The sequence below is a fragment of the Sarcophilus harrisii genome, chromosome 5, assembly GCF_902635505.1.
Source record: "Sarcophilus harrisii chromosome 5, mSarHar1.11, whole genome shotgun sequence".
In the NCBI taxonomy this organism is placed as follows: Eukaryota; Metazoa; Chordata; class Mammalia; order Dasyuromorphia; family Dasyuridae; genus Sarcophilus; species Sarcophilus harrisii.
The window spans coordinates 104,912,911-104,939,652 of NC_045430.1; the positions used below are offsets into that span (position 1 = coordinate 104,912,911).

The following is a 26,742-nucleotide window of genomic DNA, read 5'->3' on the forward strand; positions in this document are numbered from 1 at the left end:
TGTCTCACATTTTCCTTTCTATCCATATTAACCTTTTATTCTTTTGTTGAAGAAGAAAAGTTCTGGAGGCAGTAGGTAGATAAATTTCATAACTAAAGCTATATAACGGGACCAGGTTAAATCTGTATCTGTGGCAGACTCAATGCATGCATGTGCTTATGATTAAGCCTTCAGTATGACTAAATACATCAGGCCATAAGATTGTACAGTGCTGGGCCTAGAGTTAGGAACAATCATCTTCCTAAGTTCAAGTCCGGCCTCAGATGCTTACTAGCTGTATGATCCTGGACAAATCACTTAAGCCTGTTTACCTCAATTCTTTATTAGTAAAATAACTTGAAGAAGAAAATGACAAATAACTACATTATCTTTGCCAAGAAAACTCCAAAAGGAATCATGAAGAATGAGACATGACTAAAAATTATTAAATACCAACAAAATACAGTAGTTTTGATTACCTATGGGAATAAAGGGGGATAGTCTAATGAATACCTAACTTCAAATTCTGTCTCTGCTGTTCCAGAGTTCAAAAAAAAAAAAAAAAAAGCAATAATCTTCATTTGCATCGTAAAAAGTAGCTGCTGACTCCCTGCCTTTGGTAGTCCAACTGCTTTGCCTTTTTGCTAATGAAAACCAGAATAATTTTTTTTCAAATGAGCACTGTTTTGTGGCCTGTTGTTAACCTGCAAAAGTGGATTTATTGGTGGACTTGTGTGAAAGATAGTACTAAAGATTATACTATTCAGGATCTATTCCAAAATCTCAGACCTGGAATAGGAATAAGAAAGAAGAGATGAAAGACTGATAACAAGAGGTCACAAGCTATTTTACATACATTATCCCAAGAGATTATCCCAAACCTTCAGAGTCCAGTGGTCTCTCCCATTATAGAGGAGGAAACAAAGGAAAGAAAAGATTTAAAACCTTTCCCAGGATTACATAGTGAGATTCTCAGATAGGATTTGAATACAAGTCCTAGGTCTCACCAAGTCCAGGTCCTATCTACTATATTTCTGTTAATATTTTTCCTGACCATTTTATTTAGTCAGTATATCTTTGAAATAGCATATATTTACTCTTTTTTTGTTTGTTTTTGTTTTAATTAAATATATAATATTTGCTTTTATTTGTCTACCTTTTATTTGCTTTTATTTGTATACTTTCTAGTGTTCCTTTTCTGAGGGTCCTCAGGCTGGCCTAAGTCCCTCACCTTCTATAGTAGCACCAGCAACAGTTATGTCATAACCTCCCATACCTCTGTAGTCCAAAATTACATATTTTCTTCTCTTACCATCAAAAAATACTTCTTTCATTCCTTTGGTGAATTTGAACATTAGCTAAAAATCAGAGGAAAAACAAGATGGCCAAAATAATTCAAACATGTGAATGACTTATAATCCTTATTCCATTCCCCACCCCCATATTATTTTATTTATTTATTTATTTTATTTAATAGCCTTTTATTTACAGGTTATATGCATGGGTAACTTTACAGCTTTAACAATTGCCAAACCTCTTGTTCCAATTTTTCACCTCTTACCCCCCACCCCCTCCCCTAGATGGCAGGCTGATCAGTAGATGTTAAATACATTAAAATATAAATTAGATACACAATACGTATACATGACTAAAACATTATTTTGCTGTATAAAAAGAATCAGACTCTGAAATATTGTACAATTAGCTTGTGAAGGAAATCAAAAATGCAGTTGGGAATAAATATAGGGACTGGGAATTCAATGTAATGGTTTTTAGTCATCTCCCAGAGTTCTTTCTCTGGGCTTAGCTGGTTCAGTTCATTACTGCTCCATTGGAAATGATTTGGTTGATCTCGTTGCTGAGGATGGCCAGGTCCATCAGAACTGGTCATCATATAGTATTGTTGTTGAAGTATATAATGATCTCCTGGTCCTACTCATTTCACTCAGCATCAGTTCGTGTAAGTCTCTCCGGGCCTTTCTGAAATCATCCTGTTGGTCATTTCTTACAGAACAGTAATATTCCATAATTTTCATATACCACAATTTATTCAGCCATTCTCCAACTGATGGACATCCATTCAGTTTCCAGTTTCTAGCCACTACAAAAAGGGCTGCCACAAACATTCGTGCACATACAGGTCCCTTTCCCTTCTTTATAATCTCTTTGGGATATAATCCCAGTAGTAACACTGCTGGATCAAAGGGTATGCACAGTTTGATAACTTTTTGAGCATAGTTCCAAACTACTCTCCAAAATGGTTGGATTCGTTCACAACTCCACCAACAATGAATCAATGTCCCAGTTTTCCCACATCCCCTCCAACAATCATCATTATTTTTTCCTGTCATCTTAGCCAATCTGACAGGTGTGTAGTGGTATCTTAGAGTTGTCTTAATTTGCATTTCTCTGATTAATAATGACTTGGAGCATCTTTTCATATGACTAGAAATAGTTTCAATTTCTTCATCTGAGAATTGTCTGTTCATATCCTTTGACCATTTTTCAATTGGAGAATGGCTTGATTTTTTATAAATTAGAGTTAATTCTCTATATATTTTGGAAATGAGGCCTTTATCAGAACCTTTGACTGTAAAAATATTTTCCCAGGTTTATTGCTTCCCTTCTAATCTTGTCTGCATTAGTTTTGTTTGTACAAAAACTTTTCAGTTTGGTATAATCGAAATTTTCTATTTTGTGATCAGTAATGATCTCTAGTTATGCTTTGGTCATAAAGTCCTTCCCCTTCCACAGGTCTGAGAGGTAAACTATCCTGTGTTCCTCTAATTTATTAATAATTTAATTCTTTATGCCTAGGTCATGGACCCATTTTGACCTTATCTTGGTGTACGGTGTTAAGTGTGGATCAATGCCTAGTTTCTGCCATATTAGTTTCCAATTTTCCCAGCAATTTTTATCAAACAGTAAGTTCTTATCTCAAAAGCTGGGGTCTTTGGGTTTGTCAAAGACTAGGTTGCTATATTTGTTGACTATTTTATCCCTTGAACCTAACCTATTCCACTCATCAACTAATCTATTCCTTAGCCAATACCAAATGGTTTTGGTAACTGCTGTTCTATAATATAATTTTAGATCTGGTACAGCTAAGCCACCTTCATTTGATTTTTTTTTTTCATTAATTCCCTTGATATTTTTTCTAGGTCATTAAAATAGTTTTTTGGGAGTCTGATTGGTATAGCGCTAAATAAATAGATTAGTTTAGGTAATATTGTCATCTTTATTATATTTGCTCGCCCTTTAGGTAATATTGTCATCTTTATTATATTTGCTCGCCCTATCCAAGAGCATTTAATATTTTTCCAAATGGTTAGATCAGACTTAATTTGTGTGAAAAGTGGTCTGTAATTTTGCTCATAAAGTTTCTGATTTTCCCTTGGCAGTAGATTCCTAAATATTTTATAATATCAGTAGTTACTTTAAATGGAATTTCTCTTTGTAACTCTGACTGTTGGATTTTGTTAGTGATATATAAGAATGCTGATGACTTATGTGGGTTTATTTTATAACCAGCAACTTTGCTAAAGTTGTGGATTTTTTCTAATAACTTTTTAGTAGAATCTCTGGGGTTCTCTAAATATACCATCATGTCGTCAGCAAAGAGTGATAATTTGGTTTCCTCATTTCCTATTCTTATTCCTTCAATCTCTTTCTCAGCTTTTATTGCCAAAGCTAGTGTTTCTAATACAATATTAAATAGTAACGGTGATAGTGGGCAACCTTGTTTCACTCCAGATCTTATTGGGAATGGTTGCAGTTTGTCTCCATTACATATGATGCTTACTGATTGTTTTAAATAGATGCTGCTGATTATTTTAAGGAAAAATCCATTTATTCCTATACTCTCAAGTGTTTTTAATAGGAATGGATGTTGGATTTTGTCAAATGCTTTTTCTGCATCTATTGAGATGATCATATGGTTTTTGTTAATTTGGTTGTTAATATCCCATATTATTTTTAAAAGATTATGCTTATTCAAATAATAGAATATCAAATTTATGGAATTTCAGATAATGTAAAAAATAAAAGGAAGGAAAATCAAAGAGTTCAATAGAAGATATATTAGGGGTAATAAGGGCCCAAAAGCAGGTTAGGACATTGTGGATGATATAGATTGAAAGAAAGAAACTTGCATTTCCAGATTGCAAAGGGACTCCAAAAGACCATGGAAGAAGGCAAAAAAAAAAAAAAAATGCTAAGAGCCAATAAAAGAGTTAAATTCTGCCAAATCATCTATTGTTCAATAATCAAAGTTATCTATCTTCCTCCCTGTTGTGCCTCTTATGACATAGATGGCTTTTAACAAATGCATTTGATGAGTTTTGACTATGCATATGCTATCCTAGAATTGTTGAGTTTTTAAAATATATATTTAATAAATTGATGTGCACATGATTACATCTGACTCTAGGTTTTCTATTATCAATACACATGATTATTTCTCATCTAAAGTTTTCTGCTATATCATAATCCCATGTTTAAATGATCTTTGTATTTGTACACATATTTGAGAAATTTAGAACAGATAAATTCTTGCTTTCATCTTTCTATCTCCAAATTGATCATATGTCAAAACATAACAGTGACCTTACCATGTCACAGTCTCAGTTATATGGATCTTAACTCTAGGGAAACTCTAGGGGCACAACAAAGCTGTCAGCAATCTGGTGTTGGGAACTTGGCTTTCTCTTTCTATTGCTTCCACCTTAATGTGAAATCCTCTAGTATCATGGGGTTAAGTGACTCCTCTGGCAGTAGACTCTTCTCATTAGCAATTTGGAATCACTGCTGTGCAGAAGGCTACATTGTTCTCCAATGCTGGAAAATCAATTTGCATAATGAAGCAGGTGAGAGAGCCTTTTGCCCATTCAGGCAGTTCTGATTGGCAGAGAGAAAGGGGTTTTATATGTAATTGGCTGCAATTAATTTGAGAAAACTATAAAAGGAAGAAAATTGTCCATTGATCCAAGTTAAAAAAAAAATCACATCTGCATACATTTCTGTGCATATTTTTTCATGTTGGAAGGCTATGTTGTGTAAAGGTATGCATGTGTGTGATTTTCATGTTTTTTTATAGGGGAACCTTCCAGGGGCTCATTGCCTGGTTTCTTTTGCCCCATAGGCCTTCCACTACAGAGTACTTCAGGACTCTTATTCTGTATACAGTCTTCTTGAATTTGAGTGTAAAGTAACTAGCAAAAGTCATTAGGGGCCATATCATTCTTTTTTCATTACCAGGATGACGCACAATTTCACAAATTTTTTGTGTTCATTCCAAGAATGGCTGTGTCACAGCTGTCTCAGTGTCTGCTGAAAATCATTTCTTTGACAAAACATACTTAGCTTGAGCTCAAATCAGAAAAAGCTGAGGTAATAGTGGTAAACTGGGAGGTGCTTTGAGGAAATATCACAGGATCACATAGTTAGGAAATTTAATATTGGGGTGCTTTTTTGTCAAGATACTTTTGGTTCACAGCTTTGGGACTTTGGAAATTTTGGGGCATGGGAAAATTGTGGGGTGAAGAAAGTGAGAGAATGACAGAAGACCTTTTTCTTTAGGATAAAGTTTTGAAGTTTGTTGCTGTTTTTTGTTTGTTTACTATGAGAATTCTCTTATTTTGTTTCATTTATTAAATTGTTCTGGAACTAAATGGGAAAGAAAAGCCACTCTTTTTAATCTGTGTCATGGGAGCCAATGATAACAAATGTAAAAATATCTTTGAAGATTATCTTGGATGTAGATTAACAACAAATCTTCAGATAATAGTAGAGGTTAGTAGCTAGATGGAGAAAGAGTTACTGAGAAATAGGATAAATGCCCAAGGAGCTTTATAAGCATACTTAAAGACCAAAGTCTCATATTGTCTACCAGCTGGTCTCTTGAAGCAAAGTTTTCTCAGAGTTTATATAGTACATCAGAAAAAAAGGAGAAAAGGAAAATAAACTTAGAGATTTCTCTCTCTCTCTCTCTCTCTCTCTCTCTCTCTCTATATATATATATATATATATATAGTCTATCAGTTTAAAAAAAATTCTAAGTAAGAAGTTCCAGTCTGCTTCTTAACTCTAAAGAAGGACTAGAAATAGAGGAGAGGAAGAGGGAATAAACTTAGCTGCAAGGTTTGCAGTGGCTCTCACTTTGCTTAGTCATCTATTTGATAAATGAAGCTGACTCTAAAGCATATTCTACAGTCTTTTTACTGGCTATCAGTATTATACTGGATTGTAGCCAAGTCTTTTGACCATCTGATTCAAACCTTTAAGCAAATTGGATTAAAATATCATGGAGAAATGTCTGATGATCTGGTGTTTACAGAGATAACGCAGCTTTTAAATGGCACTCTGTGACCCTTGCTGGAGGGAGACACTTTATATTAAATTATAATAAAAATAGTCAGAACTTCCTCCAACTTCCACTCTCACTAATTCTGTTGGTCTTTACACAGATCCAGATACAACTTTGCAGACAACTTTTTTTTAAAAAAGAAAGAAAAAAGAACTCGCATCCCTGGGGCATGGGAAATAGGTAATAAATTTTTACTCTTCGATAAATTCAGTTCAACAACATCTATGTACAAGGCCTGAGGAGACAAAAATGAAAAATGACATAATCTCTACCCTCAAGGAGCTTACAGTGTATTAGGTAGCATTGAAGCTTTAGGAAATTTGATCTGTGGGGGCCCCAAGAATCCCAAGAAAGCAGTGTGTGTCATACTTTGCATTGTTAAAAAAAATTCTGACTTTGATGCAACTTGATTTCCTTCCAAATCTAGGGCTTGTGGGCCTGCACTAAATTTTATGGCTGCATGAATCTTTCCTAAAAGACTCAAAACTCCATAGCCAGAAGTATGACACTAAGTTTTAATATATCTCCAACTTACATACCAAAACACATTGAAAATATTTCATCTTATCAATCTTTTAGAGGATATCTATTTATCTTTGTTTAAACAAGTATAAAAAAGGATGGCGAGAAACTTTCCTTTTGGGAGAATGGGGAGGAATAGGAATAAGGGAGCAAAGAGTTTCAGAATGAAGCAAATGCCTGAATTAAGTTTCTTCTCTTAGAACTAGTAACTTGGCAATAAAAAAGAACTACAGTTCATTGGCAATCCTGAGGCCATCTGTTCTTCCAAACTCGTTCAATTTGGGAGAGAGCTGGCCTAAAAGTAAAAGATTTCAAGTGCTAGTCATATACAATTAGATTAAAAAAAAACCCTCTCAATTCAAAGAAATGCTTATCGATTTTCTCTAGTTATAACTTTTAGTTCAGTATCTATGTGATTGTAGCATGTCTTCTGGTAATCTCTAACGACTTGCTCTTAAACTCATCCATTGGATCCACAGAGAGTGATTGCTATTCTCAAGTTCAAGAGGTACTCCATGGTTTTTAGACTTCTAAAACTATAACTTAGGAGTCCCTACTTGAGGACTGTGTAAGAGAATAAGTAAGTTCGTTCACAAGAACAATTGGGTCCCTCACAAGGCCAATTTTTCTTCATTGCAGGCTGCTGCTAGGCAGCAGCTCAGCTCTAATTTACAGTTAGTGAATTCAACTATTTAAAGGTTTACAGAGCATGGCCAATCTTAATCCAGCATTGTATCTTTAAATCCAATCGATTCTTTCACATTTCATAAAGGTATAAGAAACAGAGCGTCAACATGACACAATACTCCTATAAGACATCAGAACAGCTTCATCTCTGTTACCTGCCTTTTGCTTTAGAGGGAAAAGAGAAAATCAGCTCTATGCTATATTTTGTATTTTAACTAAAAAGGATTAAGCTCTTACCAGGCACAGAGTTAGGAAAGTTCATTGGCAGTGCCAAGAAAATACTACAGCTAAAACATCTAGGAGCAGATTATTCAGTACCACATAAGACAAACTGTTTGATGTCTAGATTGCTCTAATTATTAGAACATTTTTGCTTATATAGAAGGCAGTTAGATGGCTCAGTAGATATATCTCTGAGCCTGAAGTCAGGAAGACCAGAGTGGAAATCAGTATCAGATCTCAGTAGCTGTTTTGATCCTGGATTATTTTGATCCACTGGAGAAGGAAATGGCAAACCACCTCAGTATCTTTGTCAAGAAACTCCATAAAGTATCATGAAGACTTGGACACAACTGAGCAAGTGAACAACCTTATGTGGAAGTTATAGGAAGTGATTTTTGGACTCAGTATGATAAATGCCTGACTACCATATTTCTCTCCCTTTCAACAATATTTTTTCTCTTCCAAGTTAAAAATCCTCAATTGTTTTAAACTATGCTTCATATTTCAGATCTTTTAATTATCCTTGTCAGCATTCACTGGATGGTTCCCAGTTTACCATTACTCTTCTTAAAATATGGTGTCTAGAATTGGGCATAGTAATACCTGTTTGAGCTGAAAAGGTCATATTGGGGCTTTTCCAAGATACTATCTTCTATTATTTTTTGTTTGTTTTTTTTTATAGCCACATCACTTCTCCCTCTTTCTTTCTCACCTCTAGATCTAACCAAGAGTTGAGAAAGGCAAGACTCATAAAGTACTTCCCCTAGCATACCCCCTGCTTGGATACACCTAGGATCTTACCCTTCCCCCAAACCTTCTGCCATGTTCCTATTACTTTTATGGAGATACCTTGACTCTACCTTTTCTTACCTCCAATCTTACTCTTCAGGGAAGAGTCTGAGTGCTCTACTCCTTTACTCAGGTCTATTTTCCTGAGAAAATAATCCAAGTGAACCTGAGAAGCTTCTTTCCACTTTCCCAGACCATCCATGATATAGGGCAAACATGGCTGCTCATACTTCTTTAGTGAATGGGAAAAATCACCAACTCCAATGTTTGCAATAAGAGAGAGGAACACCTGAGCTTATTATTTGACCTGTCACTGCCCCCTAATGATTATGGACCTCATCACTATTCTTTGACATTTGCCCTATATTTGAATCCTTCTATATGTGTTGTCTGTTCTAATCAGAACTTTGAGGGCAAGGACTGTCTCATATATATATATATATGTATAGACACACACACACACATACATACACTACACATATATATATATACATATACACAGACATATATACACATATATATATATGTATATATATACATATATATATATGTGTATATATATTCTAATACTTATCATAGTACTTGTGATATAATAATTAATTATCAATAAATATTTTTCATTAATTAATAAATTAATGCTTTTTCTGAGTTTATGTTAGTTTATGGTCAATTTATATTCCTAAAACATAGATTTAAAACTGGGACAATCCTTAGAACACATCTAGTTCCAGGCTTTCTTAACCTGGGGTCTGTAAACTTTAAAAAAGATTATTTGATAATTATTCCAGTATTATTGGTTTCCTTTGAAATCCAATGCATTTTATTTTGTATATTTAAAAGCATTATTATAAAGAGTTGAAAAGCTGTACCTGACCATCACAGGAGTCCATGACACAAGAAAAGGTTAAGAATCCCTTATTTTGTCCAACTGCTTCTTTGTACTTAGAAGAAAACTGAGGCACAAAGATTGTTGTAACTTAAATAAGATTAACACAGATAAAAAAAAAAAATGGCACAGCCAGATTTCAGGCCAAAGTCCTGACAGAATTTTATCCAATATTCTTGGATTTGTAGGCAGCTAGGTGTTGTAGAGGATAGAATGCTGGACCTGCAGTTAGGAAAACCTGAGTTCAAATCCTGCCTCAGACACTTAACTAACTGGCAAGTATCTTAACTTTTGTCTGCCTCAGTTTTCTCACTTGAAAAATTGAGATAATTATAGCACCTACTTCCTAGAGTTGTTGTGAGGGTGAAATAGTGAATTGAGGATGAAATAAAATGAGTTAATATTTATAAAGCACTTTGCAAACCTTGGAGTGCTATGTAAATGTCAACTATCATCATTCTTATTTATCTTTCCACTAAATCATGCTGCTCCTTACTTCACATGACTTGTTACTAAAGCAGGTTTCCCTCAGCTAGTACTTTGCTAATTCATTTGGGGCCTTCAAAAAAATACATCTGTATCCCTTTTTATGTTGTTTTATTCGGCCCATCTTTTCAAATATTGATATCTTTTGGGGATTCTAATTTTACTGTCCAGTATTTTAGAGATGACTAACAACTTTGTTCAATCTGAACCCAAATAGAAATAATTTTTACAGTACCCTAATAAATGGACAATCAACATATGCTTGGTACCATCCCATGATGAAAAATTTATTTTCTGCTGAGGTAACCCATACTTCTTTGGGATTTCTCTGTTAATGTTTTCCCCTTCTATAAAACCTAAATCTATAAAATCTACCTATGGCTTCTATCCTCACCTCTTAAGCAATACAGAAAGTCAAATCTATCTTCCATACTCTAGTCCTTCAGTTACTTGATGATAGCTCTTGTCTTTCTTCTGGGACTTCTGGGACCACTTCTGGGACCAAATCCTTAAGCTAATGTTGTAGTACAATTTCCCATCCTTTCACTATCCTGCTCACTCTCTTCTAGATTAGTTTCAATTTGTTAACCAGTTTTCTAGCATTTAGTACAGTGCCTGACACATAGGTGCTTTTAATAAGTTTATTGAATTGAAATGAATCCACTTGAAGTTCCCAGAATTGAATAAAGTAGCCAAGATTTGTATGCTTTAGTGCAAAATATAGTGGAATGATCCCCTTTCTAATTCACATCTTCATCTAATTCATTAATAAAAATGTTAATGACAGAATCCTGCATCCTGATAACATGGACTTCTTTTTAGATTGATATTGGTCCATTAATGAATTATTTTAGGAAAAGAAAAAATATGAGAAAATACTCCTTTCTTTTACTCTGCTCCATTCTATAGTGTCAGATTTTTTTTTTGATGGACTGACTGATGTCACTGATTCCTCCTCCACCACCACCCCTTTTTCCTTTTCTTAAAATCCTTTTGTAAGGGAAAACTTTTCTGGGAGGATAGAAGGAGGAATACAGGAGAAAATCTAGGCAATGGAAAAATCATTTAAAAATATAATTTTGGGAATGTAGTGATTTGGGTTCATGTTGCATGACTCCTCTATTCCACTTCCATACCTCTGCAATACCATTTGTTCCTGTAGTTTACTTGTAGAGCAATTACAATATTTCTAGGAATTGTACAAAGAATATCTAAAGAACAGTTAATGATGAAAAAGAAGTAATTTGTCCAATATTAGCATTAAAAGAGGAAGTTTAGTGAAAAGTGAGAAACATTTTATTAGTTATATTCTTTATGTACAACCTTAATAAGTTCAACTTTATAAATTGCAAGCCAATGACCTATATGTGACACTCTTATTTAGCAAGAGTGCCACATACATGTTAATTCTTCCCCAATTAAAAAAAATTACTACTGTAAAATGCATGAAATGTAAGAGTGGAAAAGTATAGTTAATATTTTAATTACGCAAAGGAGGATACAGATTGTCCATTTCTGTAGATTTCCCAAAAGATAAGAAAGGATTTTAATAGGTTGACCAAGATTATGGAATCTTAACAGGAAATCTGTGGGGTCCTTAAGAAATCTCTGATAGATTTCAGGAGGTCTATAAACTGTATGGGGGAAAATATATCTTTATTTCCCTAACCTCTTACTGAAATTCATACATTTTTTTCAATTACTCAACAGTATTATTCTTTTTTTAATTATAGCTTTTTATATACAAGATATATGCATGGGTAATTTTTCAACATTGACCCTTGCAAAACCTTATGTGTTAACATTTCTCCTCCTTCTCCCCATTCCCTTCTCCAGATGGCAGGTAGACCAATACATGCTAAATAACAACAATATTATTCTGAAAAAGAATCCATAGGAATCACCAGACTGCCAAAATGGTCCATGATATAAGAGAGAGAAAGAAATCTTGGTCTAGCTATCTGTCTGCTTGAAGTCACAGGGTTAAACCAAATGATCAAGGTTTTTTTCCAGTTCCATGACCTTCAGAATGTAGCATTCTGGAATGTGGATTACATTTATTTAAATCATTTATTAAAGCATTTGTTTAAATCATTTATTATATTATTTAAAACCTTTTATTCTTCTAATGGAATGTGAAAAATCCTACAGACATGAATTTTGTGTTGTTTGAGCAAGTCTAGTTAGAAGATTATATGTCAAGGAATACTACACAATAAAATTAAATAATGCCTCTCAGAGTATAGTAATAAAGAAGATATTTATAGACGGAAAAAAAGTGAATGCCCTTGAACTTAGACTGTTTACTGTCTAAGCCAGCACTGGCCAGCAAGGAGAAGACTCCATTTCACTCATGTCATGTCTAAAAGCCCTTCTGTTTCTGGCTAAACTCCAGACATAGAATTGTAAACCAGCCAAGACAATAGTAGGCTGGGGGATCTGGGTTAGTGATATTCTTCTGATGGCAGTGGTCCCATGGAATCTGCAGAGATATAGTGATACCTGTTTTCTAAGGAAACCAAACAGTTTTGGGTCAATTTAAGGTTCACTCCTCAGCAGTCCCAGTGCTTCATGTTGGTCGGTCTAGAGTTAGCCAGATGGATACATGATTTTTCTTATGTTTCAGAATAACACCATGCTATTAAACAACAAATCTATTTTGTTTTTATAATATATTCTTTTAGAAATCATCTTTTTTTCTTTCTCTATGCAGCAATTTTTCCCTTATGAAAATTTAAAGTTTTTAAAATTTAAAATAAATAACAATGAAAACAACTAACGTATCTACCAACTAGCATGTCTAACAGTATATACAACATTCTACACATACATGAGTATGCAAATTTAGCTATTAAGGAAAAGAAAGCCAGCTATTGTTCCAAGTACTTCTGGGTTTGTACCCTCTGTTTTCTGATTGTCACATCCTAGACCTTCCTCTCCTAACAAATCTTAAATCTTTAGTCTACCCATAGCCCCAGAGAGTTCCCAGGATCGGAGCCACTAAGGTACTTCAAGATGCAACTGAATCACAAATCTCAGGCTGCTTTGGCTGAAAATAGTCTCCTGTTGCCTCCCTTGAATTTTATGGCTTAATGGTGCGGAATTGACTTGTTTGTCTTGGACCAGAGAATGTAGTTCTAACTAGTTCTAACTAGAATGAGGATAGCAGCCTTCCTCTGGTTCCCAATCTAGAGTTTGTTCAGAGAACAAAGAAGATAGTTCCTCTGGGGATGATGTAACACAGTGTTGTTGCTTGTGCCCAGAAGCCAGTGCTGTGCCACTAGCACGTTTCAATGTGGAGATGGTCTCCAGACCATATGGAATCCCTTAGAGCGGGCAGCAACATTTGCCTTGTTTCAGAAATGCAATAAGGTTCTCAGATGGCAACCAAGAAAACTATCGGAAGTATAACCTCCATATTAGAACCAAAGATGGTAGATTAATATTTTTCTGATAAATTAAAATTTCTGCCTATTCAGAGGAAAAATGCTAGAGGTGTATTAATCGTGTCAATCACAGGAATTTCTGGTCCTAGCAGTGTTGGAAGCCTGGGACAGGAAAATAGAAATCTGGGGTATATATACAAAGGTACTCTGACGATCAGAAACCAACAGCTACATGAATGCTGACTGCTTCACACACTTTTCTCTTGCCTCAAATTTGACGATTGAATATCAAGACATTTGAGTATCCAGGGGAAGGGAAACTGACCCATTTTGGAAAGCCTGGGTCCTAGCTACAAAACCCCTTCCACTCTTTAGTAATTTTTAAGATGATGAAAGATATAGCAGTTTGAGGATGCACTGATGTAGTAAATTGTGAATTCTGAAGTGGGGAGAGAGAGGAAGGAGAAAGACCAATGTTTTTTGCCCCACTGACACAGTAATAAACAATTAAAATCATCTGACAGTTCTATTTCTCCTCAAATCCCCCTTCCCCCCAAAAAAATGTTTTTGAAACTCCATTAATCACCATTTTTTGTATACCCTAAATTCTTTCATACTTTTCTTACTGAAAATTTCGGGTTCTCAAAGGCCAGAATGATAGAATTCAAGGTCTCATTGGTACCAAGTTGGCAAGTATGGGCCTAGTGTACAAGAAGAGGGTATTAGGAGCAGCTAGGTGGCACAGTGGATAGAGCACAGCCCTGAAATCAGGAGGACCTGAGTTCAAATCTAGTCTCAGACACTTAACACTTCTTAGCTGTGTAGCCCTGGGCAAGTCACTTAACCCCAACTGCCTCAGCAAAAAAAAAAAAAAAAAAAAAGGTATGGGCCCAGTATCTGTCATACAAAGATCACCTTAGTTAATTTTGCAGTTATATAAAGAATTGATTGTTTTGACCACAATAATTCATAAGACTAATAAATAGGTCATAGAGAGATTACAATATGCACACAAATGAAAAGATGAGTGCTTAAGAACACAAGCATGTGACTGAGCATTATAAATTTCCCCAACATAATATATTTCAATAGTACAAACATAAAATAAAATTCATCTGGGTAATGTGCATAAAAAAGGAGAATTTATAATATAACTTTTACTTTGAATATTCTCAACTTGATAATTTTATATAAGTGAGATCTTTGTACATTTTTTCATAAAAATAAAAATGAGTGAATTATACTTTGTACCAATAAATATTTTTCATTTCATTTACAAGCATTCTTTACCATTTCATTATAATCAAGTCATACTGGCATTATATTCAAAGAAAAATTTGAGAAATATTTTTTAAGTATTCATTTTATGAGACTTAAATTTCAAATCTATTTCACTTCTCATCTCAAATTGTTTTGATATTTTAAATTTTCATTTTCATTTCATATAAATTTCATGAAAATATGTTCACATATTATATTGTGAAAACTTTTATATATTAATGAAAACTTTATGATTTCTTGACTTTACGCAAGCCTGCTTCCTTTAAGCATTTTTGAACGAAAACAATAAGAATGATAACATTTTAAACAGTTTGTTGAAAGTTTTGAATTTAATTCATATTACTTTCCCTTATATGAATATGCAATTAAATATGTCAGTTATTTAAACATATTTTGACAATTATGCAGAGTAAACAGTGTACATATTATATGCTTTTTTATTTTTTCACATTTGTAAGGTTCTAAAATGCATAAAAATATATTATCAAATGATAAACTAAGTAGAATGTTTGTTCATAAAGATCCCTGTTAGCTAAATTTTTTCTACATGGCTAACACACAGAATAATTTTGCATTCCAAAATAAATTCAATCCCTTTCTATTACATCTGCATAAAACAATTTTGCAATATAGAACAAAACTACCTCCCTTCACATACTTTATATTTCAAAATCAGTTGACAATGTGCCCTTTTCTGCCCTCCCTGCTCCAATTTCTGATGAAGAGGTGACCCTTCAATCTTGCCAAAGCCAATACCCTCGACTTGTATGCATTTACTCCTCTCTCTCTTCCTTGAAATTAGACCTGGAATCATTCCTATCCTACCCCCTGCCAATCCTATCCTCAATCTCTTCCTATCTACTGGCTCCATTCCCACTGCCTATAAATATGCCTAAAATCTTGCCAACCTTAAAAACTCTTCACTTGACCCTACCATCTCCTAAGTTATTACTTTATACTTCTCCCTTTCACAGCCAAACTCCTCAAAAAAGCTTCTTGTCTTTTATTTATCTCCTTTTCCTCACTTTTTACTTAGCCATTGTAAGCTGGCTTCTGATGCACTGGTTCAGCTGAAACTGTTTTCACCAATTGCCAGTGATTTTTTGATTGCCTTTTTCTGTCAAGGACACTAACGTCTTTTGAGCCAACCAAGTTCACCTCAGAATCTGTCCTTGGCACTCTTTCTTGCTCACCATCATTCAATAACATGCTAAGTCTTCTCATTTCTGCCTCTGCAAAATATCTTGCATCTGTCTCTCCTTGATCCAGTCCCTCATCACTTTTCACCTAGATTACTGTAACTACCTCCACATTGATTTTCCTGCCAATGGAGTCCTGTCTTGCTGAAATCTATCCTCAACAAAGCAGCCAAGTGATATTCCTAAAATGCAGTTATAATCATCTTGAAAACTCCTAGAACACCTATAGAATAAAGTGCAAAAATAAATGCTTTTCCTCTGTTTGGTAGTTAAAGCCAGTCCTGATCAAGTAAAGCCTACTTTTTGAGGCTTCTTTTATATTAATCTTCTTCATATCCTCTATATTCTATCAAAGCTGGATTGATATTCCTTATGCATAATATTCCATTTTTCATTTCCATGGTCCCAAGACCTGGAATGCATTTCTCTCTCATCTCCGACTCTTAGAATTCTCAATGTCCAATTTTAGAACCTGCCTAAGCAATTGTTAGTACTCTACTTCCTCCCTTCCCCCATTGAAATCACTTTGTCTACATATTATTTATTTTTAAAGAAATTTTATTTTTAATTTATGGGAAAAACAAGCATTTCTGTAACAGTGCAATAAAAAGACAATTGTACATGAAACTGTAAATCTACTCTGCCCAACTTGCTATTCCTTTCAAATATACCACAAAATTATCATCTAAATTTCCCATTTTTGCTTCCCTCCTAAATATATATATATATATATATTAGCTTATTATCTTGTAAGTTCTTGGTGATCAAACAGAGTGCCTGACAATTGGTATATCCTTAAAAATATTTGTTGAATGATTGATGGATAAAAAACAGCCTCTATCCAATCTTCAGAAACTTGGTTTGGCTAAAACCTTTTAGTCATTCACTTCATACAAATATTATTAATCCTATTTCACAAATAAGGACTTTGAGGTAGCTAGGTAATACAGTGGATAAATTTTTGGATCTGGGCAGAAAGACGAGTTCAAATTCATCCTTATATACGTGCTACATGTGAGATTCCAAGCAAACACTTAACTTCTAACTGCTTTAATTTCCTCATCTATAAAATGGGGACAATAATAGTACCTACCTCCTAGGATTGTTATGACGATCAAATGATATAACATCATATTGTAGATATTAATAAATACATATTTATATAGTGCTTATATAGTTAAACCACTATATAAATATTATTATTACTCACAAAGTTTAAATGACTTTTTTAGGACCACAAGGCTAGTAATAGAGCCTAGAGTCAACTCTTCTGGTTTAAAATTCAGGAGTCAAGTTTCCTATGGTTTCTTTTTTTAGAGCCACATGGGAAATTCATATCCTGTTCATGATGGACCCTCAGCTAAATGAACAAAGGTATGTTGAATTTTCTGTGTAATCACTCCCATCCCTTAGCATGTCCTCACATAAGCTTTATTACAAGGGGATTCCTTTCACTGTATTATTCTTAGGTATCCAGAGTGAAACAATAAGAGCGGAGACATTCTGTTTGAGTAATATTAATCTCACCTTTCCTCTAACTACCAAGTCACAGAATCAGATATGTTAATGGGAACTTCAAGGAGAAACAGAATATTACAAAGAGGAAAAGAAGAGGAATGAAGAAGAGGGGGAATGGGAGAAAAAAAACAAAAAAGAGAAAAAGAAAGAAAGAAAAAATAAGAGATGAGAATAAAAATGATAAGAAATCAAAATTTCATTCCTTGTTAAACTCTGGTTAACTTTTTCATATACTTTTAACTGTTCTTTTGCAGAAAATGAAATAGGAACTGGATCTATGATTCTATCCATAGAGGGAACTCCAAGATTAGGAAATGTCCTCTACTTATGAAGGATACCATCTCTTCTGCAGTTTTTAAATGTAAAGAGTTTCTGTAAGTGGCTTGCCCAGCATCGTGCAATTCATGTGTTTCAGAGACCAGATTTGAATCCAGGCCAATCTCTTTCCCCTAGGCCAAATGCCTCTTTTAGGGAAAATGATTACCTTAGTCATAGAAAAGAGAATACTAAATTCTTTTCATTCCAACTATAATGTATCCTCATATTTACTGTTTAAGTTACTTTCTTAACTGTTGGGTCAGGAGATCACAGATGATAAATTAAAAATAATAAGCATGAAGTATCTAACTTGGCAGCCCTACACTTCATATTTACTTCTTAAAACAGATGAATATTTTCTAAAGCATGACGAAATTGATGTCAGGATATTTTTTTTAGAAATAAAAAGCTTCCAAGATTCATTTAGAGTATCCAGGTGTTTTCTGCAAGCTTCAGATGGTGACATGGATCATTTGTCTCATAGCTAGAGGTGACAGGAAATCTCACATGGAAATCTATGTATATCAGTCCTGCAAAATCACCAATGGGCCAGTACATACTCTATCACTGGAAATTAAAAACAAATATCTTCCTTTGTTTTCTGCACCATGCAATCCATCTCAGAACAGAACAGGTAAAAGACTGTTAGGTTGGCATCATATTATGTGGGCAGTCACAAAATTAAAGACCAGTTTTTTTTATACCCTGAAATACCCCGACACTTCCACATGAGCAGCCCTCCTGCCTAGCCTCTAGAATGTGTGCAGAAAAGAAACAAAGGCAGGGTAAGCCTACAGTAACTGGTCCATCTGTAGGAAAATGTAAGTCATAATAAGCAAGCTTCCACAGGGCCAGTACACAGAGGCAATCCTCTGTAGATACCTAGCTGCCTGACCCTAACAAACCAATATGCAATCATAAGAGAGAATGGATACAAAGCCAAGCTGGTTATTTGTAGCCCAGGGATTATTTATGACACTCCCTGCATAAATCAGTAGGTTCACATAAAGACAGGAAGGGAAAACAATTATTTCAGTGGGGAAACTAATTTCTTGTGCTTCTGCCTTCCAATTTATTTAAAAACACAAGGAGAAAATGCAGATGTGAAAAAATTATTAGCATCATGAAAACTTTCATTGCTTGCAGTAGCTTGAAACATGAGCCTAATTAAAATGGAAACTGGAGGAAGAATGCAAGCTCCTTCTTTCCAGGGGAGGGTTTTTTGGGTGGGAACAGGAGGTTTTCAAAAGGGTGTCTTACCTTTTTGTCACTCAGGCCGGAAACTTGGTCCACATACTCCTCTTGAATCATGAAGGCAGCTAAGTTGGCAGTGTAGCTGGCCAAGAAGATGACAGCAAAGAAGGCCCACACTGACACCATGATTTTGCTGGTTGTTCCCTTTGGGTTCTGAACTGGTACAGAGTTGTTAAATACCAGACCCCACAGCAACCAAATAGCTTTGCCAATGGTGAAAGAGGGACCGCCTGGCTCTGTAGGGACCAAGAGATAAGGTTGAGGAGTTATGACAGTGGGACTCACACAGAATGATTCTACAGAGACATGCATGAAGACTGGAGTAAGTCCTCCCTCTGGGCAACTTCAAAAAGGCAATGTCATCTCCAGAGAATCAAAATGCCTCCTCTTGCTTTGGGGCCTTTCCAAGGGTCTCAGGACCTCCCAGGTCAGGACCCAGAGCTCCTTAGTCAAATGCTTAATGAAAAAAATGAAATCTCTCCAAAGCATCTTCTCCAGATGGTCATAGGCAACAGCCGGACAATTCCCTAAGTAAATGTTTGCCCTTCTCTTTGCCCTTGATACTTTCAGAAGACAGAAAAGAGGATGTCAGAGACAGAGGACAGAAAGTCGTGGGGATCAATATAGCAAGAATAGACAATGGATTTTGACCCCAAACACTGAAGTAGGAACTAGTTTATCATGAGTAAATTAAGTAATGCATGCACATTTTTAAAAAAATTATTCATGTTAATAAGAAACTTTTAAAAGAAAGTCTTATTCTTAATCATTATAATGGTTTACATTGGTATAGCGCTTTATATTTATAAAGCAAATTATCTATTTTAGGTTCAGAATAGGTCTTTCAGAGAGGTAATTCATTTTTTAATATCTTCTTTTTCTATCAGTTTATAAAATGTAACTCAGGGAAGTAGAAGGTACAATCTTATGATATGCTCAAGATCAAACTTAGCTCTTGGCCCTAAGTTCCATATTCTTTATAACCCATCCTGTCTGTTGCATTTGCTTTCTTATTTGTTTTCTTTATTTTAGAAATGCTATTATCATATACCAGGAGAACACTGAAAGTATATATTCTTTTTTATTGTCTTCTTCAAAATTTGTCTTTGATAACTAATTCTATTTATGCTACCTGGTTTAAGGTACATAAGGTTGTCTCTAGTGGTAAAGTAGAAGAAAATGGTCTTCTTTTGTTTTGCTTTAATTTTTATTTAAAGAAATAAAACAATAATTTCCATAATATAGTAAAATAAAAAGATGATTGCACATGAAACTGCAAACATATTATATTCAATTTGCTATTCTTATAAATATATAATAAAAATAAAATACATAATAAATGTACAATTACAATACATTATATATAATATATAATACAATTTTATTTTCTCTTTTTTCTTCTTATTTTTTGTTTGTTGTTTTATTTTATAGCCTGTTATAGCACCTATTCCAGAATGAGGCATTTAAGATATGGTATCACTGGCTTCAGATCTTTTTGATAAACTGGATCCTTCTACTTACCTGCCATTTGACCCTTCAAAAATATACTCTGACTCCTAGACTGTAAGTATCCATTTAGGAAACTGGTGGGCAATCATTGGTTGCCCAATATATGGGATAGTTATGAACAGTTTCTCTACAGAGAGAGGACTGGTACACTGTCTCTTTTTTATTACCCTCAACGGATCTTTGCATAATGCCTTTAGAGTTCTTTATTCCACAAGTCCATGTGAGTCATAGCTCATGTGCCCCATCAGTAGAAAAATAAAAACCGGCATTCATCAATTGGTGACATCTACCTCAATATATAGAATTGCATTTGACCCCTCATATGTAATTATGAACATTTGCTCTCACATTTTTTTCTGCATATTAGCATTAACATATGCCTATGTTGACAAACACGGTTCTATTAACATCTGTTCAGTCATCTTTAACATTAGGAACTGTATTTTACAACCTACCTCTGTATAAACATCTACATAGGTATGCCTTGATTTACACAAAAATATTTACACAGAGCTTTGTGTAAATTTAATTTCTATAAATAGATTATTTTAAAATTCCTAGGTGAGTTTGTTATTTTAAATTATCCATAATTAGTCCTTTAATAAAGTGGTTCAGTAAAGCAAAAAATTGCCTCATAGTTTATTAAGCTTAGTAATTTGTAATTTTAACTTATTTTCTTAAAATATATCAGTTTTAAGACTTTTTAAATATCTGCACACCCATTTAACAATACAGTCATATTTAGAAATATGATCACTGGTCCTCTCCAGAGTGTATCCAATAGTTAATTCCCATAATTGGAAAAGCTCTCAGATGTCAGGAGATCCTTGGCAAAGGTTATAGAGGTAGCTAAGTGACACAGTAGATAGAGCATTGAATCTAGAACCATGAAGACCTGATTTCAAATACAGCTCAGATATTTAATAACTGTTTGACTCTGAATAAGTCACTTATACATGTCCTGCCTCAGTTTCCTCACCTCTAAAATGATGCTTTCCAGAGATGTCACAATGATAAAATGATGTATTTGCAAAGTGTTTTGAAAATCTTAAAAAACTTTAAATCTTAGCAATTAAAAAAATGGTGTCAATAATTGTTGTCCACTCAATTCATATATTTATATCATATATTCATATATCAATTCATATATCAAAACCATAACCTCAGTGCTTATTTACCAAGCATATTTATGCTTGGTAAATACCAAAGGCTCTAGCTTGGAAGGAGTTTTTCTTTGAGGGGGATGAAGCAGTCGGGGTTAAATGACCTGCCCAGGATTACACAGCTGGTAAGTGTTTACTGTTTGAGGCACAGATTTGAATTCAGTTCCTCCTGACTTCAGAGCAGGTACTCTGTCCACTGTGCCACCTAGCTGCCCCCTTGGATTAGTTTTTTAATGAAGGTACCCTGCCAGTTTCAGGTTATCTGCTGTACATCCTTGAAGGGAACCTCCTTGTTAACAGCATTTTGTCATTAGGAATTTCAGTCGTTAACTGTATCTCCTCAGAAATCTGGCCACTCTTTTGTATTACTAGGAGGAAAGAGGATCTGAATGATGGGCAATAGAACTGTTCTTGAGACTGAAGTTTATCATAAGAGCTAGGAAGAGAATATATAGTTTCCAATGATTTTTTCAATTAAGGGACTTCTGTTCCTGCCTTTACTCTGCCATCTTGGATCCACCTCCAATTAAAGCCCCTTCAAAGGTAGAATAGAACGACAAATTAAAGGGCCAAGGCTTCATTTCCAGAGTTCAATGAGTGGGAGCAGAAGCACCCTTAAACTAAATGGGAAAAAGAACACATATAAGAACTGGCAACTGGGGGGAGAAGGGAATATGAAAGTATGGCAGCTGAGTTTCTCCTTACCTCTGCCATCAGCAAGGCACCGGTTATAACCCACAGGGCTGAAGTATTCAAAGACAAAAACTGCAACTGCTGAGACAATCAGCAGCATTACAAACATCATAACCCACACATCAGCGCTGAATGGCTCTAGTGAAAGGAAAGAAACAGAAGTCATGTAAACACATGTACATAGTAACACAGAGAACCCAAGCAATTATACTGATCCTCATTTCGGTGTTTCCATCTTTCTAATATACAAGGAAGATAGTCACACTTTAATGTGGTTTTCTGGTTTAAAGTCTTGACTTTTATTTGCAAACTGACTCTTGTTGATAACTATAAGTAGAACCTGAAAGTCCTGGTTGATGAAAAAAGTAAAGCACAAACTCAATGTGCATGGGTGCAAATAAATAATCAAAAAGAAAGACGGCATTCTAAGAATTACAGCGGGAACAGACTGTAATAGATCATCTAATCCAGAGACTGGCAAACTATGGCCCCCTAGGCTAAATTTGACCACATATACCTGTTGTTATAAGGCAGGTGAGCTAAAAATGGTTTTTACATTTAAAATTTAAGCATTTTAAATTTTACATGCTTATTTTAAAATGTAAAAACCATTCTTAGTTTGTTGTTCATGGTTTTTCAGCTGTGTCCAGCTCTTTGTGACCTCATTTGAGGTTTTCTTGGCAAAGATACTGCAGTGATTTGCCATTTCCTTCTCCAGCTTATTTACAGATAAGGAACTGAGGCAAATAGGGTGAAGTGCCCAGGTACACAGTTGGATTTGAATTCATGAAGATAAAGCTTCCTAATACCAGGCCCAGCATTCTGTCTCCTTAATCTAGCTTCCCCTCATTAGCTTGAAGGCCCTAAGAAACACAGAAGTTAGCTGACCCTTGATCTAAACCAATCCTCACATTTTTACATATAAAGAAACCAAAGCTTCTTAAATGACTGGCCTAAAATCATACAAGGAGAGAGACAGTCATGACCTGAGCCTAGAGTACATTCTACCCTTCTTGATCATTCAGCTCTCTATCACTCTCTATGGGGCTATGCTATACTGTGGAAATTTAAAACAAAACAAAACAGTTATAATTTTTGTGTTAATAAAACATCCTTGGGTTCAACAAACCAATCAACCTTTTCAACCATTTATCTACATTAGGCATGGCCCTCCCTACTCTTCCAGTCTATCACCAGTAATCAATCTAATCTTGCTTTCCTTACTTTCAAAGGTTCTTTTTATAGTTGGCCATTTCTGAACATACATTAGCCTGAAAGCTTTGCTCTCTTAGTCCACTGCTGTTCATATCTTATAAGCTTCATCTCTTGCCATCTTGTTCCTCATTTTCTCCCTCTGTATTTCTAAACTGCTACACCCTGCTTGAGGAACCCACCATATTGAATGAGCCCTCACCCCTACACAGTAGACTGAGCTCTTCAATTTCATGGTCTCCAGAAACTCATCCCAGTGGGAAATAAAGTTAAGAGGTTTGAAAAAGCCCCTGAAGGAGAGAAGAATAGAAGTTTTACTGTGGAGCAGTAGGGCTCATTTGATGTGGTCAGTTTGAAATTCTCTCAGAGGAGTAAAGTTTCTATTAGTGATTAATAGGCATGAATCATTAGTTATTACCTAGTCCTCTCAAAGTGACCAGTGGATATACCCACACTCTCCAGAGGAAGATAACATCAAAATTTAAAATAGGGGTTCATTAGAATGACCCTCTGACCAATTGTCTACATGAGAAAAGAATTAATAAATTCCCACTTCTTTTTTCTATTATACACCTCAAACTCTTTCACATTTTCACCAGTCAACTCCTCTTTTTTCTTGTCTCTGAGGAAAAGAGGTCCTTTATCTATAAGGTCAGTCTTCTAACTGTGCCTTCAAGTTCTTATGCTTTAGAGCTGCCTTTCACTGTCAAATTCCTTGAAAAAATCATCTACACTCATTACCTCTGCTTCCTCTTTAGTTATTCATTTCTCAATCCCTCAGTCCTTCATGGCAAAGGGGAGGTCCCATTCAGTTCTAAATCTATCATCTTATGATCCTTATAAGTTGATGTCCAACCTTACTGTTGTTCTGAAACTTCTTTTTCAAGATTGCCAATTACTTCTTAACTGTTAAATTTTATTGTGTTTCCTCAGTTCTTACTCTCCTTGATCCCTGTACATGAAAAAATACTGTATTTGAAGATAGCAGAGTGGGACTCAAACATCAATCCAGAGTAACTCTTGTAGCTTTTATACTTTAGTTTTCTCATTTGTGAAGCAGAGAAACTAATAAGTACATAACCATAAAGTTAATGTAAGAAAAATGCATTTTAAACCTTTAAACTCTCCATAAAAAAGAAATGTTATTATTATCATATAAATAAAATTAATTAATTTATAAATAAAACATACTCTTGAGAATAAAAAGTAAGAGGGTCATCATTATATGTGATCATGAACAAATTGCTTGCCAGAAGTAGTATAAATGATGACATCAAAGACATGTACAACTAGAAAAGGAAGTAGGTCCATCATGGACATAAGATAATAAATGACTTCCCCAAGTTCTGCCCTGGTATACTCATAATGTTAAGGAACCCAAAAAACTACTGCCATCTTGGTGATTAGATGCTCAATAGAGGGAAGGATTTGGACAAGTTTCCTAAAATGGAAAGATACATTGTGACAGGAACCATTGGAGGAATTACTGACATTGATGAGATTATAATTTATTAAATGCATTGAACCAAACCTCATTTCAATACTGTCAAACCCTTACTGTAATACCATTCAGCTAACTACCCCTGATGCAAATCAGATGATCTAACTACAGAATGCAGTCTTTATTAATGCCATGGTTCTATGGCACCAATTAACAATAGACAAGCTATTGCTATCTCACAGTATAATTTTTAAATTTTCATAATAATTTCTTCTGAATTGTTCCCAATTTATCTATATCTCTTTTATTGAATTGTCCAAAGAGAGAACATTATATTCTAGTTGTCATTTCAGTAGAGTAGTGTAGAAAGTAATGATGACAATTCTGTCCCATGATACAATACTTCTTCAAATTCATCCCAAAATAGTTCTGGCCTTTGTAATTGTGAGAATACATTGTAAACTCACATCTAATGAATTAGCATGCAGTTTGCTCCCTCTTCCTTATGATTAATAATGGTGAAGTTGAACAGAAGCGAATATAAATTTAATTAGAAAACTATTTTCTTATTTCAAAACCTATTTTACTACTGAATTCCTAAGGGAATTGCAAAAGGCTTATTTTTTTTTTTGAGTAATTAGAAATGAACCAAGACAAATCTTCAGAAATGAACATACATTCTACTGAACTATTCTGTACTATATGGAAGTGGTTTGCAGGTTGGTAGATTAAATGTCACAGGGCTATCAAGTGATATAAAATTAATATACTCTTTTTGTCTTTGTTCTATTCCAACCTCAACTTGGATAATTAACTAGTCAGTAGCCTTCTTGTTAACCTTTGTAAATAACTAAAGGGAGTACATTGACTTTAAACTTTCTTCTTTCCCTACAATCCCATGATAATCTTTTGTGTGTTTGAACATGTTGGTAACATAGTAACACTGATCCTTGTGTTGATCCTTACAATGGTCCTCATTCTTCTGTCATGTTAATGACTGCTCCTGGACCCAAGTATTATTCTACAAATCTCTATTATTATTTGTATCTTTGGATATCAGCGTGCACTTTCTCTTCTAGTCCGAAAGCTTAGATAATGATATTTTGGGTTTTAGGGAGGATTTAAATATGGTTTTCTTTAATATCTATTGATGTTCAAAGATATTTTAGAAAGAAATGGAGGAAATGAAAATAATTTGACCTAAATATAGGAATGTGATTAGTGGTTAGTGTTCAATGTTAGTTCATAAATATTCTTGGATACTAGAATGTTTTTCATTGAGAATATGGGGGAATGGGCAGAAAACTGAGTGTTTCCTTGTAGAAACCTCTTCAAGAGTAGAACACCAAACAAAGCATTGAATAACTTTCTTTCCACATAATTATTCTAGGTCCTATAATCACGAATTCCATCCCAAAGAAATCCTAGAATTTTGGCATATCCATGTTTAAGAATAAATTAAGTTTGAAGAACTCAAAATTATTGGCTGAATTTAGTTCCTAGGAAACTAACTCCTGAAAAAATGGAAATAGCAGTATTTTCTTCTTGTCTCTCTATTTATTCTCATCTTACATTTCCATGCCCTCTTTAATATGTCATTTACCTAAGAAGGCAGATGGTGAGACAGTCCCATTGCTTCGTGACACCATAACACTAATGCCAGTCTCTATGAAGGGCACAGAGAAGTCCACCACTTCTGAGCGTTCTTCATTGATGGTAAGGGATCCCACTGCCATGTAGGCACGCTTCATGACCACCTTGAAGAAGGAAAAGGGGGAAGATAATATTTCATTTAGAATGTACAAAACAGAAAGTGGGAAAATGAAAAGAAAA

General features: G+C 34.6%; 1 protein-coding gene and 1 long non-coding RNA gene across 3 annotated transcripts in view; one reads left to right on the top strand and one right to left on the bottom strand.

The window, feature by feature from the left end:
- Positions 1-26,742, bottom strand: part of GRIN2B (glutamate ionotropic receptor NMDA type subunit 2B) — a 661,880-nt gene that overhangs the window by 55,768 nt on the left and 579,370 nt on the right. For both annotated transcript variants that reach the window (XM_031938228.1, XM_031938229.1), the window contains exons 8-10: positions 26,513-26,666; positions 22,269-22,394; positions 18,898-19,127 (exon numbers count right to left, since the gene is read on the bottom strand). In XM_031938228.1, the coding sequence (XP_031794088.1) occupies positions 18,898-19,127; positions 22,269-22,394; positions 26,513-26,666 (510 nt within the window). The remainder of the gene's footprint in view (positions 1-18,897; positions 19,128-22,268; positions 22,395-26,512; positions 26,667-26,742) is intronic.
- On the top strand, positions 17,013-20,667 carry LOC116419241. Its single transcript, XR_004229496.1, has 3 exons — positions 17,013-17,175; positions 17,574-17,693; positions 20,323-20,667. It is a non-coding gene; the product is annotated as an uncharacterized LOC116419241 (long non-coding RNA).